Source organism: Schistocerca serialis, chromosome 5, assembly GCF_023864345.2.
Source record: "Schistocerca serialis cubense isolate TAMUIC-IGC-003099 chromosome 5, iqSchSeri2.2, whole genome shotgun sequence".
Classification (NCBI taxonomy): domain Eukaryota; kingdom Metazoa; phylum Arthropoda; class Insecta; order Orthoptera; family Acrididae; genus Schistocerca; species Schistocerca serialis.
This window is the reverse complement of record NC_064642.1, coordinates 268814106-268828992: the sequence shown is the minus strand read 5'-3', so window position 1 is coordinate 268828992 and position 14887 is coordinate 268814106. Positions and strand designations below refer to the sequence as shown.

The following is a 14887-nucleotide window of genomic DNA, read 5'->3' as shown; positions in this document are numbered from 1 at the left end:
CACTACTGCCCCGGCAGGCGCTCACTGCTACCGCAATGCAACAGCGCTGCTCAGTTGTTGCTGGAGTACTGGTTATTGACCATGTTTAATTTTCCTGTTAATACAAATTGATAAAACATCGCACTAGACTAATCTGGGGCCGCTCTATCGAATGAACGCATAAAATTCATCTTCATCCACATGATTACCCTGCAATTCACAATCAAGTGCCTGACAGAGGATTCACAGAACCACTTTTCTCTATCGTTCCTCCCTCGAACAGCGCGCAAAGAAAACGAACACTTAAATCTTTCCTCACGAGCGCTGATTTCTCTTATGATAATGATGGTTTCTCCCTATGTAGGTGGAAACCAACAAAATAATTTTACAGTCTGAAGGGAAAGCTGGTGATTGGAATTTCATGTTAAGACCCTGCCGCAACGAAAAACGCCTTTGTTTTAATGATTGCCATCCCAGTTTGCGTATCATATGCGTGGCACTCTCAGCCTAATTTCTTGATAATACAAAAGGAGCTGCCCTTCTTTGAACTTCTCGATGTCCTCTGTCAAACCTATTTGATCCCACACCATACAGCAATACTCCAAAAGAGGGGGGACAAGCGTAGTGGTGTAACCAGTATCTTTAATAGACTTGTTGCATTTGCTAAGTATTCTGCCATAAAGTCCCAGTCTTTGGTTTGCTATCCTCACAACGTTATATATGTGATCTACCAGTCTAAGTTATTCGTAACTGTAATCCCTAAGTATTTAGTTGAATTACAACGTTTAGCTTTATGTGATTTAACATGAACAGAAACTTTGCGGAATGCTTTTAGTATTTGTGTGGATGACTTCAAACTTTTCATTATTTAGTGTAAATTTCCACCTTTCGCACCATACAGATATCTTGTCTAAATCATTTTGCAGTTGGTTTTGATCGTCTGATGACTCTACAAGAAGGTAAATGATAATCATCTGCAAACAACCTAAGAGGACTGTTAAGGATGTCTCTTAAATCGCTTATGTACATTAGGAGCAGCGGAGAACCTGTGACACTTCCTTGGGGACTTGACATTCTGTCAGTTACTGTGAACTGTGATCTTTCTTACAGGAAATCATGAATCCGGTCGCACAACTGAGACGGTATTCCATAAGAACGCAATCTGATTAGAAGTCAGATGTGAGGAACGGTGTCAAACGGCTTCTGGAAGACTAAAAATATGGAATCCATTTGACAGCCCCTGTTGATAGCTGTCACTACTTCGTGAGAATAAAGAGCTAGGGGTGTTTCACAAGAACGATTTTTACTGAATACCTGTTGGCTGTTTGTTAATAATTTTTTTTGAGGTAATTCATACAGTATGTGTTCCAAAATCTTACAGAAAATCGACGTTAATGGGTCTGTAATTCAGCAGATTATTTGATTTTCCTTTCTTGGGTGTTGGTATGACTTCTGCAACTTTTCAGTCGGATCTTTCGAAGAATGAGTGGTTGTTTATGATTGCTAAGTATGGAGATGCTGTATCAGCATACTCTAAAAGGAACCTGACGAGTATACAGTATGAGGATATCTACTTCTAAGTTTCTCGTGTTTCCTGCTGATCTTGGTTCGAATTCTGAAATATTTACTTCGTATTCTTTGTTGAGGGATTTCGGAAAAACGTGTATAATAATTTCGTCTGTGGCACTGCCATCGGTAATATGACCGTTGATATCACGCAGTGAAGGTAATGATTGTCTTAGTCCGCAACGTTATGGAGCCACCACCAGATTGCACAGTGCCTTGTTGACAACTTGAGTCCATAGCTTCATGGGGTCTCCACCACACTGTAACCCTGTTATCAGCTCATACTAACTGAAATAGCGACTTATCTGACCAGGAAACCGTTCTCAAGTCGTCTAGGATCCTACAGAAATGCCGGCCGCAGTGGCCGAGCGTTTCTAGGCGCTTCAGTTTGTAACCGCGCGACCGCTACGGTCGCAGGTTCGAATTCTGCCTCGGGCACGGATGTGTGTGATGTCCTTAGGTTAGTTAGGTTTAAGTAGTTCTAAGTTCTAGGGGACTGATGACCTCAGCTGTTAAATCCCATAGTGCTCAGAGCCATTTGAACCATTTTTTTCCTACAGAAATGGTCAAGAACTCAGAAGAGGCGCTGCAGGCATGTCGTGCTTTCAGCGAAGACACTCGCGTCGGTCGTCTGCTGCCATAGTCCATTAATGCCAAATTTCGCCACATTGTCCTAACTGATACGTTTGTCGTATGTTTCACATGGATTCCCGTCGTCATTCCACGTAGTGTTGCTTGTCTTTTAGCACTGGCAATTCTACGCTGCTCTCAGTCGTTAACTCAAGGCCGTCAGCCACGGCGCTGTCCACAGTGAGAGGCAATATCTGATGTGTGGTATTCTCGGCACATTCTTAATGTCCCATACGTCTAGCTCCAACTAGCACTTCGCGTTCAAAGTCTGTTAAGTCCCGTCGTGCGGCCATAATAACGTCGGAAACCTTTTCACTTGAATCACCTGAGTACAAATGACAACTCTGCCAATGTACTGCCCTTTTATAACCTGTGTGCGCGATACTACCGTCATCTGCAAAAGTGTATACCATTACCCCATGACTTTTGTCACCACTGTGTATTTTTGATTTATTTTTGGTGGGTTTGGATGTTACGGTGTTCAGTCTTGGTACAAAGACCTTGTGGTCACTAATCCCTATGGTCGTCATTTTGCTCGCTATTGCTCAGGATTATATGTTGCTAAGAAGTCAAGTATACTTTCAAGTACGTTTTCGCAAACATTGTCACACCGAATGGGTTCCTAAACTAATTGTTCAAAATAATTTTCTGCGAAAGCATTCAGTACGTGTTCGCGCGTCGTTTTATGCCTGAATTCCGCTATAAAAACAAATTTGTGGGTAATGGGAAACAAACTGACGTTTTCCGTCGACACTGAGAATCGCATGAAGGACTGGTGACCAACATTTGTTTGGGCTGACTCGAGCTACACATTGCAAAAACGAAATTGTGACCAACTACCGAAACACTACTAATGACTCTTTTTTGGGACACTCTGTACATTTGCATTGATATTTATATATATTTCGTATCATGTTCAAATCTGTACGACTTGAGGTTGAAATAATTTATTAAAACATTTTCATGAAGTATTATGCCTCGTCTGTGTAACGCTTGTTTCAGTTGGGTTGGAAAATAGTGTCTGAGATACGATACTGTTTATGGACATGTATGAAATCCGGAGGGTCAAAACTGTGGTTGCGCGATGCTCTTTCTCAGTTGAGTGTTTCCACCACCACGAATGTTCTGTCGGTAATGGCACTAACTACTGTCTTTCTTCTTATACCGACGGCGGCAGTGAGGTGGAAAAAGGTAAGGAAGCAGTAAACTTTGAGTACGGGATTAATGAGACACTATTACTCTCTGTCACATTGTACAAATCATAAGTGGTAATATGAAATGGGAGGATCACTTAAGTTCAGTTGTAGACAAAGCAGGTAATAAGATTGGGTACGTAAGTGGGATGCTGTAAAGCTATAACTTGGTTATGAGTGAGACTGTCTGTGAAATTATTGAACTACGTAACCTTCACTGTTTATCAGAAGATATTGTATGCTAAAGGAATTACTGTGAATGTTCTCAGTTAATTACATTATGATCATTTTTCATCATTCGCTGATGACTGAATTACCACATATTCAGTCTCTCATCCCCCTCAATTTCGACACTTGTTGCTGAAACAAAAATAAAGTGCTTTAGTCATGTGACAAAGCGACAACAAGAGCTCTTGCTCATTTTCATAAATAACAAGGAAACATCACCAACTCCACCTCATACTTTAAGGAGAAAAGAAACACATTTGCAAGATAGCAATCGATTACGGACGAAAATCTGGGCATTATTCTGATAGTATACACTTCTGACCTGAGTGTACAGTTTTAAACTTCGCGCGCACGGGATGTTTTATCATTCGCTTCGCCCCACTATAGCCGCCTAATGGCCGAGCTCGAAGTACCATACCATACAGCTGCGTGCCGATCAGAGCCCGCCTATTCGCAGGACGTTCATGGCGAAGGAAGAGGAGGTGAGAGGTGGTCACTTCTCCTCAACGTGTCTGGAATCTTGTTGCAGAACAATCATGTCATTTCAAGTGAAAAAAGTAAGTAATTTGTGTGCGTAACATGTGAGCCCTATGCACATATACGTTCAGTATTATTTTAACAATATTCTCGTTCTGCAGCTATATAACCGCCTCAAAATCAAAATTAATAAACCTAGGTAGCCGAAGAATAGTGAGTCTCTTGCAAACGTACTTCATTTTAATAGTGCTAGCCTTAAACTACAAAGAACATAACGCGCAATAACGATGTCAATAATTAAACAGTGCTAAGCTACTTAATGACATAACAATTCATTTCATTCATTTACACATTTTTTTGTGAATCGTAACATAAAAATGTTCAAAGCAAAAAGATCTCTGGCACCAATTGGAAACCATACACTTTGACACAAAGAAGAAACAATGTTACCAATGTGAAAACAGTATTTCACGAACTTCATTCTCACTTCGCTGTTAAGCACTTAGCGGTCGGGCATTAGGCGGTTGCAGTGGGGCATTGGGACGACATAGCCAAAGGGCGGGTGGATCCAGGGGTCCAGAAACCCAGCCCCACACCGCTATCACTTAAATGGAATTGCACACGACCAAGTTGCCGTACAGTGAAATTGGAAGACATTTTGATTTTCAATTACACGACGAAAAGCAGGGCCAACGATAGATTTAAACCTTGTATACATCCACAGTGTTATCAGCTATCATCTACCCCCGTTTTAGCCAAGACCGTTGATGGCCTTGTTTGACCTCATTTGTTTTGTTAATCAGTTCAGATTTTACTTGCAGCTGAATTTAAGGTAAATGCTGCTGTTTATTGTTTTCGTGCTGTGTGTTGTTGTGGTAGTTTCTAATTGTGGATATGTTTGTAACAAGAAAAAGAGGAAACTTGACTTTGATTGATCCGCTAGTGTTATGCTAAGTTAAAAATATGTACGGTTTACTATAATAGTCTAATTGCGTACCTATAGCAGCTTAATGTTAGCGCTGGATTCGTTATGTGGAAGATGGTAGAATTTTGGGGGATGCAATATTTCGTATTTCACAAGGCATTGGAACGGTAAATGTCATTACAAATAACATTAAATTAAAATCAGTGCACAAAAATACATTTGGATCTGTCCGTGTCGCCCAAAAATCGCGTTGATGAACAAATATCGCCCAAATGACGATGATTGCATTTCTTTAAAAAATTTGCCCAATATTCTATTAATAATAGCCCAAATGGCAAAATATCTCCCAATCTGGCACCTGGTCGGTACTCAGTTGTGAAAAGCGTTTTCGATTCGGAAAGCTGGGGAGAGCGGGACGGATGATAACAATTTCTATAGTTAGTTTGTTTCTAAAAGATTTTTTGAGGGGCTGCTTGAATTCGTCCGAGTCGACTAGGCTTCGCATCTCTCCCTCCTCCTTTCGTCCATAGTCTACTTACGCTATATCCCATGCTACATACAAAATTAAAGGAAAAATATGTAGTTTCAGAATTCAATATTTTGTTGTGATGCATTTTATTTTATTTTAAAACAATGTACAACAACCAGTTTTTCCAAATTTTCCGCAAATTTGCGGTAGCTTTGAGTGATGCTTGCGCTAATAACCCCTGAAATCGGGAGGCAAGATGGTTTGAATCCATCCGCCAGCAACCTTGAAAATGTTTTTCATTGGTTTCCTTCAGTTTAGGCAAATGCTGCAGTTGGCCCCTTGCTATAGGCAAGATTCCAATTCCCTTAAAGAGGGAGCCCCTCAGCTTCAACGAAAAGAGATGCGTCGAAGGCGAGCCGAGCCTCTCTTTGAAGACTCCTGGCACTGAGACCACATGATAAAAAAATAAGAATGCAAATTCTCCTCGTTTAGGCTCAGGCATTTGTCTGCCGGGACATTCTTTAATGCAGTAAATGATCTTTCTTACACTGCAAGAAGTGAGAGATGTATAATCAAATGAGGAATTTGGGACACTGTCGGTCTGAATAATTTCGGATTCTTTGCATTGTCACCATCAAAAATTATTCTAGCTTCTCTGTCGAACAGAAATATTTTTATTCCAAAAGCCCTGTCGGTAATAATCACAGTATCCTAAAAAATTCGCTCTCGTCCGTTCTTGATCGCTTCATCAGCTCAGATCCATACGGAAAGAAGAGTTTAAAATGACCTAGGAGGGTGAAGGAAGATTGGAGCAGACCGCTTCTTTCTGGTTTGTCAAAATACAGCACTTCTAAGTAAGAAGATTATCCCTCCACTTGGTGAAAACTCCGAGTACATTGTCGAATAAAATGGTTTATCGTTCTTTATGGAAATTTTAAGAATAAATGAAAAACGTGAATCTTTCTAAGGTCGTCTGTAATAAATCGGAGGCCCCCAAATTTGACATAATTGTGGCTACGTCCTTGGGAGCGAGTGTCAAACAAACGATGCGCTCGAAAGTTTAAAAGCTGTACTTTCATTTGGTCATAAAAACGCACTATCAAAATAGTGGCCCAAATTTTGGTGCGGAATCGATTGCTGGGGCTGATATCTTGCAAGTGTCCTTTTTTGTCGTTAAAATATGAATTCTAACTGTAAGTTACTGTATCACCTACGGCAAACTTTGAGAGGAAAATATGAGCTGAAGTCGACAGAAATATTTTGATGAATAAAGTAGTAGTGGATGTCATGCACTACTTTACAGAAAATAATGCATGTAGACGTTTGAATAACACTGATGTAATACTTTGCAGTCGTTATTACTCTTAAGTTTTCGCACTTATCTATGAAAGCTCATGTCTACAAGTCGTCCACCCTCTATAATCGACCTCGATTCTTCTCACAGCTGTGGCTGAAGGTATTTGATAGAAGTTAGACATTGTAGTAATGGTATGAAGTTATTCTTGCCATGTTTTGTAGTTACTGATCATTTTGTTCCAATCATTACTCTTCCTTCCTATGCATGAATCAATTTCCTCAAACTGTAACTAGTATAGTGAGAGATGTCACATGTTCTTTTTATTCTGAGGGTAGCTGTGGTCGAAAGTGTGGAAGTGGCTCATGGAGCACCGTGTGATTCTTTTAGGTGTTGACGCGATTTCAGTTTTCAATTACTCTCTCTCGACACACCTTCCTTATATTTATCAGTAGTCATTTGTTCTGTGTAAAGCTCTTTCTGTTATCATTCTAGTGCTTTCCACACTTTTCAGCCATTTGTTTCAGTTGAAATTCATACACCCAGTTGTCCATCGGACTGCAAGTTCTTTTTGTTAAAAGCCTTACCTCGACTGACGTCTAATGTAATATTGTTATACCATGTGAAGCTGCTTTACATTCGTATCAGTTTTCTTCTCCACTAATGAAGCAGTTAAGTACTCATACTAAGGTTTTTTCTATTACTCATTGATTTCATTTGGTTGCTGTCTGTAGAAGTAATTTTTCATAGATAAAAGTAACCCTTACTCTGAATGTAAAACTTTACGTTAATTTCAGTAACCGTTTCTCAAATGAACTTAAATTACTGGAATGAAACTATTGGCAGTATATTACTATTTACTAAACTTAATCGCAAATACTTTATGGACACAACTATTAATGTACAAACAAATGACAGTGTACGACGAGTAGTTTGGTAATGTGGAGTAATCTTGTGAAGTGATATTTCGTCAAAAACTGACATTTTGAGCCCTTGGCTGTATAAAACATATAGGCTGATTCTTACACAGAAGATTACAGCAACCAGCCACTTTATACAATGCTATTTATTTATTTAAACAGCGTGGTTATCGATTTCGAACCGACAGTTTCATCTTCAGACGGTTAGCTCAAGTGTTACATTAGATTTTACCTTTTGTTTCCCCAACTGAGGAAATTTCCTTGGGCTGTTGGTGCTCTACAACCAAAACAAGATGTGAGACAACGTATTTTTAACTGTAACAAATTATTACTATTAAAGAGAAGATGTTTCGGTTACTTACGATGAAGAATCCGCGCCATTATGTTACAGTGCAGCACTGGAACATAATGACGCCAAGTTGTTTTGGCTGTAGGACACAACCGCCCCAAGGAAATTTCGTCAGGTGGGGACACAAAAGGCGAAATATAATGTAAAACGCGAACTAGCCGTCTGAAGATGAACCTGTCGGTTCGAAACCGGTAGCGGCGCTGTTTAAATAAATAAATAGCACTGTTAAAAGTGGCTTGTTGCTGTAACCTTTTGTGCAAGAGACAACCTAAATCTTGCGAAAGTGTTTGAAACTAATTAAGACATATGGTGTTTCTTATAGATTATTAAAATGCTGAAGCAAATTAATTGTCCGTCGACATGCATGTCTGTGTTACTAAATAATATTTAAGCGCCCCAGACATGAAGTAGCCTTGGAAAGTGTTTGAGGCTAGTAAAGACGGACGGTGTTTTTTTTATAGCTTATTAAAACGGATATAGAAATTGATTGTCCCTTAAGCTTGGTGAATGCTATTTAACAACTACATAGCCTGGTGTTCGACACCCTTACTTCAACGGTTCGTTGCAGTTTTATTCGCTCTACAGAATTTTATATGTCGTTTATAACAATATTTACCACCTTATGACTGTAGGCCTGGCGGATGAGAAAGTTAACTTAAAATTACGCATAATCCAAAGGTAGCCGGTCGATTCCTAGAGGTAGGAAAAATTTCGTCACCAGAATTTTGCTGGCGATGAGAGAAGAGTTGGTAGGGAACAGTGCCTGACCACAAAGCGTGGCAGTGTGCATGGTTTCATTAGAAACGTCTCAGCGTCGTACTGAGACGCCGTAAGACTGTATCTGGTGTCCCGATCAAACCGACCTTTTAGTTACTTCTGAACAGTCTACTGGATGAACTGAACGCACCATACACTTTCAGGGCGGCAATCGGGCGATGTTACCTATCATCATGTATGTTGTGTCGGTAGCTGGGCCGACACCGTGAAGTTGAGATGGCTGAAAATGCACGCTAGACTAACGCAGACGGGCGTGAAGTACTGGAACAGGCTACGTAATTAATGTTATTAAGAAAAGTACGTAGCTGTATTAATACTTATCTTTAATATCATTGTGGTACATCGAACTTGACGATACACAGGAGACTTTAATTACAATCACTGTATGGCTAATGGCGCCTGGCTAGTTCGTAGCCATTAACTTAGCTGATGGCTATTCTGTCTCTCGGCTAATGAGAGAGAAAGGCTTCGTACATCTGGTCGGTAGCTAGGTTCTCGTACAACTGGGGCGAGTGCTCTCTCGTATCACGAGACCTGCCTTGGTGGTGGCGCTAGGTCTGCGATTACACAGTGGCGACACGCGGGTCCGACATGTACTAAATGGACCGCGGCCGATTTAAGCTACCACCTAGCAAGTGTGGTGTCTGGCGGTGACACCACAATGTACCGCCCAGTGGCGAAGTTGCTCTCGCTAATTCTTAAATTAATTGTGTTGTCAGAAGATAAGAAAAAACTGAGGAGAAACGTAAGCTGTTGTATGAACAGTAGTTGCTGAAGAGACGATCGTATGGCGTGATGAGGATCGAGATCTTTTCTCACGGACGACTTCCATTACTGAGGCTTGAGTATAGTGAACACGCTTAACTGCATATAGGTTGTAATATTATGCTGAAACGAAGAGGGCTGCATTGGATAGATTAGCATGGAGAGCCCATCAACAGCAACAACGACAACATTACCTGATGACAAAATACCTTGACTTCACTACTTACACAGTATCAGTCTGCACAGAATCAACACCGGGCATTGGTTGAGAGAGGGCTATACAACTGTTCCAGAGCGCTGCAGCTAATTCAAGACTACTTGACGCCGAGTATTTGAGCGCGGTGCTGCTGCGGCGCCTGCACCAGGACACCGTTGGAAGGGGGATTTCCCTACGCGTAGATCACAGCGGCGCATGCGCGCTTTTGAGGACAGTGGCCACGCTCCCGACCTCTCCGTGGGAAATGCTGCACGCACTGGAGAACCCGAGAACACGAGTCCTGGTGGTGGTGAGCCGCTTGCTTCTCTGACGATTTCATGCATGTACGAGGACGAGCTGAAAAGTAATGCCTCTGAATTTTTCATTTTACTGTCAGTATTACACATATTACTCAGCTGACTTTCCTGCTTAGCTGACGCAAGCTGTAACCTTCTGCCGCTAGAGGAATACGAATTGTAATGTGTTACGTACGGTGCGCAAAGCAACTATGTCGGTGCGTGAGAGACCCTCAGAAAGCTGAAAGCACAAATTCTAAGAGTTCGTCCATACAGGGAGTAACTTCTACTTCAGTATGAGAGTGCTAGATCATACACGAATGCTGCGACATCTGCAACAATCTGGCGCCTTGGGTTCACGTCTTCGCCCCATCCGATTTTCGTATGTTTCCGAAACCTAAACAACACCTTTGAGGACTTCACTTTGATAGTGAAAAAGCAGAGCAAGCAGAAATGGGGTTGTGGCTTTGTCAACAAAGTCAAACATTCTATAGTGACGGTATCAAGAAATTGATTTGCCATTGGGAGGAATGTTTTCGTCGTCAGGGTGACTGTATTGAGAAAGAAATATGTAGATGTGAAGAATAAATATGTAAAATGTTAATGTAGTTAGTTTTACTTAAAGATCTTTTAGAATTTTCACATGTAATATTCGAAAGCATTACTTTTCAACACGTCCTTGGATTACTTCTGCAGCCAGACTGTGGAAAATACAAACGGCAGTTGGCATATTTCGGCTTTCCTCACTGTTTTGACTATTTTATAAACAAGATTTCAATGACCGATGTAACTGTTGTTGGCAGCAGTGACGAGCTTTGGTCTTCCAGGCCATTAAATAGAATTATTGGTTTACAACTAGGAATTAATAGATATGTTCCATTCAGAGGATTACCTTACATCGAATTAGCAGATAAAACAAATAATAATAATAATAAAGCATGAATTAATATAAAAAGTAAAGATGAAAATTTTTTCTATAGGCTATAAAATCGGCATTATATCCTGTAGATAAAAATTCAGAAAGAGATATAAAATATAAAAATGTTAGTCTTGATCTTGATCAGGAACTTGAAACTTTTGAATATCCTGTAGTTGTTCATAATATTCTAAAACTAGGATTAGAATTAATGTATCTATCAATGCTTATTCGTTTGATGAAAAATGTCAGATATATCCATAAAAAATTACGAAATGTAAGATAAACATGTCAATCTCCTTTATTTCAAGAATAAAAACATTTTTTTTTCTTTAAGCAATTTTCGTGTTTCCTAACAACATTCGGCCACGATATTTCGGCCCAGAGACGTCAGCCATCCTCAGGTGAGTAGACGAAGAATTGAAGAGACCTGTTTTCTTCTTGATTGTGATTATGAGCAGGGGAGAGCTGTCAGCAGCTGCTACTTTTTTGAACGAGAGTTCGTTGAATGGCCTCATGGCAGACAAGAAATGGAAAAGTTCATTTGTCATTTAAACTCTTTACATGAGAACGTCAAGTTTACTATGGAGATCGAGAAAGATGGGATTTACCCTTTCTAGGCGTGTTAGTACGACGTAAGAATGATATGTTTTTGGGAAATTAGATGTACAGAAAACCCACACATACAGATCTATATCTTCAGGCATACAGCTGCCATCACCCCGCACAAACCGCCGGTGTTCTTAGTACTTTAATTCATCGGGCGCATGTAATACCGAATGCTGATAGCCTTCACGAAGAATTATGCATCTGGAGAAGGTTTTTAAAGAGAATGGCTATACTTCTCTTCAAATATGGAAGGCCTTGCACAATTATAATAACACGAAGCAACGCTCTGAGGAGACTGGTGACGACTATAAATCAACTACGTTCCTTCCATATGCCGGGAACGTGTCTTCTAAGATAGGCAGATTGCTTATGAAGAATAATTTTAATGTCATCTTCCATCCACCAGCAAAGAGCAAGGCCCTAGTCGGATCCGTTAAAGACGATTTACATTTGAGAAAGGCGAGTGTTTATTAAATTCCCTGTGAGTGTGGCTCTACATATATAGGTCAGACGACACGAACCGTCCAGGAACGCTGTGTAGAACAGGAAAGACACACCCGTCTGCGGCAACTTTTAAAATCAGCAGTGGCAGAATATTGCATTTCCATGGGACATTCAATGGAATACAATAATTAAAGAAGCTGTGGGAATACGTCTTGCTGATAATTTAATGAATAGCGAGAATGGCTTTCAAGCTGGATAAAAACTGAAATCCAATTAGTAAAATTATGTTGTCACAACAGAATCGACATGCTCAGTAGATAGTCAGCGATTAGTTTGTTCTTACTTCACCACTGAGGGCAGCACACACAACTTGGCTGCCTTGCGCATGTTACCTTCTAATGCATGCGCCATAAACAGCCAGTACGATTCGCAAGTGCAGAATCCGCTATAAATACCATGACTGTAGCAGGTCTCTTCAGTACTTTGTCTGCTCACCTGAGGGTGGCCAGACGTCTCTGGGCCGAAATATCGTGGCAGAATGTTGATGGGTTCCGACCGCAAACCCGAAAATTACTGGAAGAAGAAATACGCTGGGAAAATTTCAGAAGTCACATGAAACAATTCACACTATTGTTATATAAAAAAATTATCTCTACTTGTTCTGTGTCAAATTAATAGACATGAAGAAGTAAAATTTGTTTCTAATATGTGTGTACCCTATTTCACTAGTAAAAAAATAATGGATAATTACACAAACAATTGTTTAATTAACAGGCCAAGAAAAGTATAAATGTCAGGGAAAGGTTCATACATAAATTTTAAAAATTATCAACATATTCAAAAAGTTCCAGCTTTTATTTACAGTGATTTTGAAAGTTTACTGTTGAACATGGACAACTTTCAACAAAATCCAGAAAATTCATATACAATGAAATATCAAAAACATGAACTGAGTGATTTTTGTTATTATATAAAATACATTAACAGGCATTTTAAAGATCCTGTTGTTTATAGAGGACCCAACTCTCATAAAAATTTATTAAATATATAAAACATGAAGTAGAAGAAATTGAAAGTATTTACTCTGAAACTGAAGAAATAAGACCATGAACTACTGAAGGAGAATCAAGATATGCAAGATCTAAAATTTGTACATTGTGTAAATGTAATTCACACAAACAATAAAAAGGTCAGTCATTATGATCATTTAATTGGAAAATTGTAAATCCATTATGTAATAATTCTAATCTAAAACTGACGCATCCATGTTTTGTACCTCTTTATTTGCATAATTTAGCAGGATTTGATTCTCATGTGTGTGTGAAATAACATGGTTATGATAAAACAGAAATCGATTTAATACCAAATAATGAAGACAGATATACTAGTTCTGGTAAAAGGACAGAAAGTTTGACAAATGTGACTTATTGACAGATTTAAATGTATGGCTCCTTCACTTGCCAAATTGTCATCAAAACTGAAAAAGGATCAAAAGAAAAATATTAGAAATTTTTTCTCAGAAAAATTATTCAATCTAGTGATCAGAAAAGGTGTGTATCCATATAATTGCATGCATTCTTGGAAGAAATTTGAAGAGACACAATTACCACCAAAAAAGAATTTTACAATAAACTGAATGACTATAAAATAAGTGATGAAGATTATAAACATGCAAAATTAATTTGAGAAAAATACAATATGAAAAATCTTGGAGAATATCTAGATCTGTATCTTAAAACTGATGTGCATTACTGTCTAATGTAATTGAAAACTTTAGAGAAACTTGTATTAAAGCTTATGATTTAGTTCCAACTTGGTATTTTACAGCACCTGGTGTATCTTGAGATGCAATGTTGAAAATGACTAAACAACCATTAGAATTATTCCACAATTATGACATGATTTTAATCGTAGAAAAAGGAATAATAGGTGATACATCTCAGTGTTGTAAAAGATTTGTCAAACCAAATAATAAATATATGAAAGAATAGATGCAAACAATTTATATGGCTTTGGTAACAGTCAATATTTATCACATTCTGGATTTGAATGGGATGAACCAAATAATTTTAATGGTATAAAAATAAGTGAACTATCAGATACTGCTAAAATTGTATATATATTTGAAAGATTTAGAATAACCAAAAGAATTACATGATTTGCACAATAAAATTACTATTACCTCCTGAAAATAAATATATACTGGGAACTAAAGAAAGCAAGTTGTTGACTACTCTGAATGACAAACATAATTATGTAGTTCACTACAGAAATCATAAACAGTCTCTGTCTCTTGGAATGAAAATAACAACAATGCATAGTCTTAAAATTCAGTCAGTCAGATTGGTTGAAGAAATATATAGATTTAAATATGGTTATGAGAACTAAAGTCAAAAATGATTTAAAAAAGTTTTCATTAAATTAAGGAATAATTCAGTGCATGAAAAAACTTCTGAAAATATAGGAAGTAGAGTGAAAATAAAATTAGTTTCAGATGGAAAAAAATAGTAATAAACTTATAGCTGAATTAAACTTTAAAGAAATAACTATATTTAATGAAAATGGTGTTGCTATTCATATGAATGAAACAAAAACTGTGTTCAATAGAACCATGTTGGTATGAGAGTGCTTGATTTATTCAAAGAACTGATGTATGTTTTTCACCATAGAATAATGAAACCGAAATATTGAAAAAATATTGAGTTGTGTTGTCAATGTACTGTCAGTCACATTTACGATATTAACACTGATTTTTATAAAGATATGAAATCAAAGATTGATTACTTTGATACAAATGATTATCCCAAACATAACATTCATGGAATTCCACAAGTAAACAAGAAAGTTGTAGGAA

The 14887-nt window shown here is 38.5% G+C and overlaps 1 protein-coding gene across 1 annotated transcript in view; it reads left to right on the top strand.

The window, feature by feature from the left end:
* LOC126481895 (uncharacterized) overlaps positions 1 to 14887 on the top strand; it is a gene marked incomplete at its 3' end in the record, with an annotated part of 74700 nt that overhangs the window by 18875 nt on the left and 40938 nt on the right. Inside the window, exon 2 of the mRNA XM_050105854.1 lies at positions 9866 to 10078. Coding sequence (XP_049961811.1) covers positions 10034 to 10078 — 45 coding nt within the window. The remainder of the gene's footprint in view (positions 1 to 9865; positions 10079 to 14887) is intronic.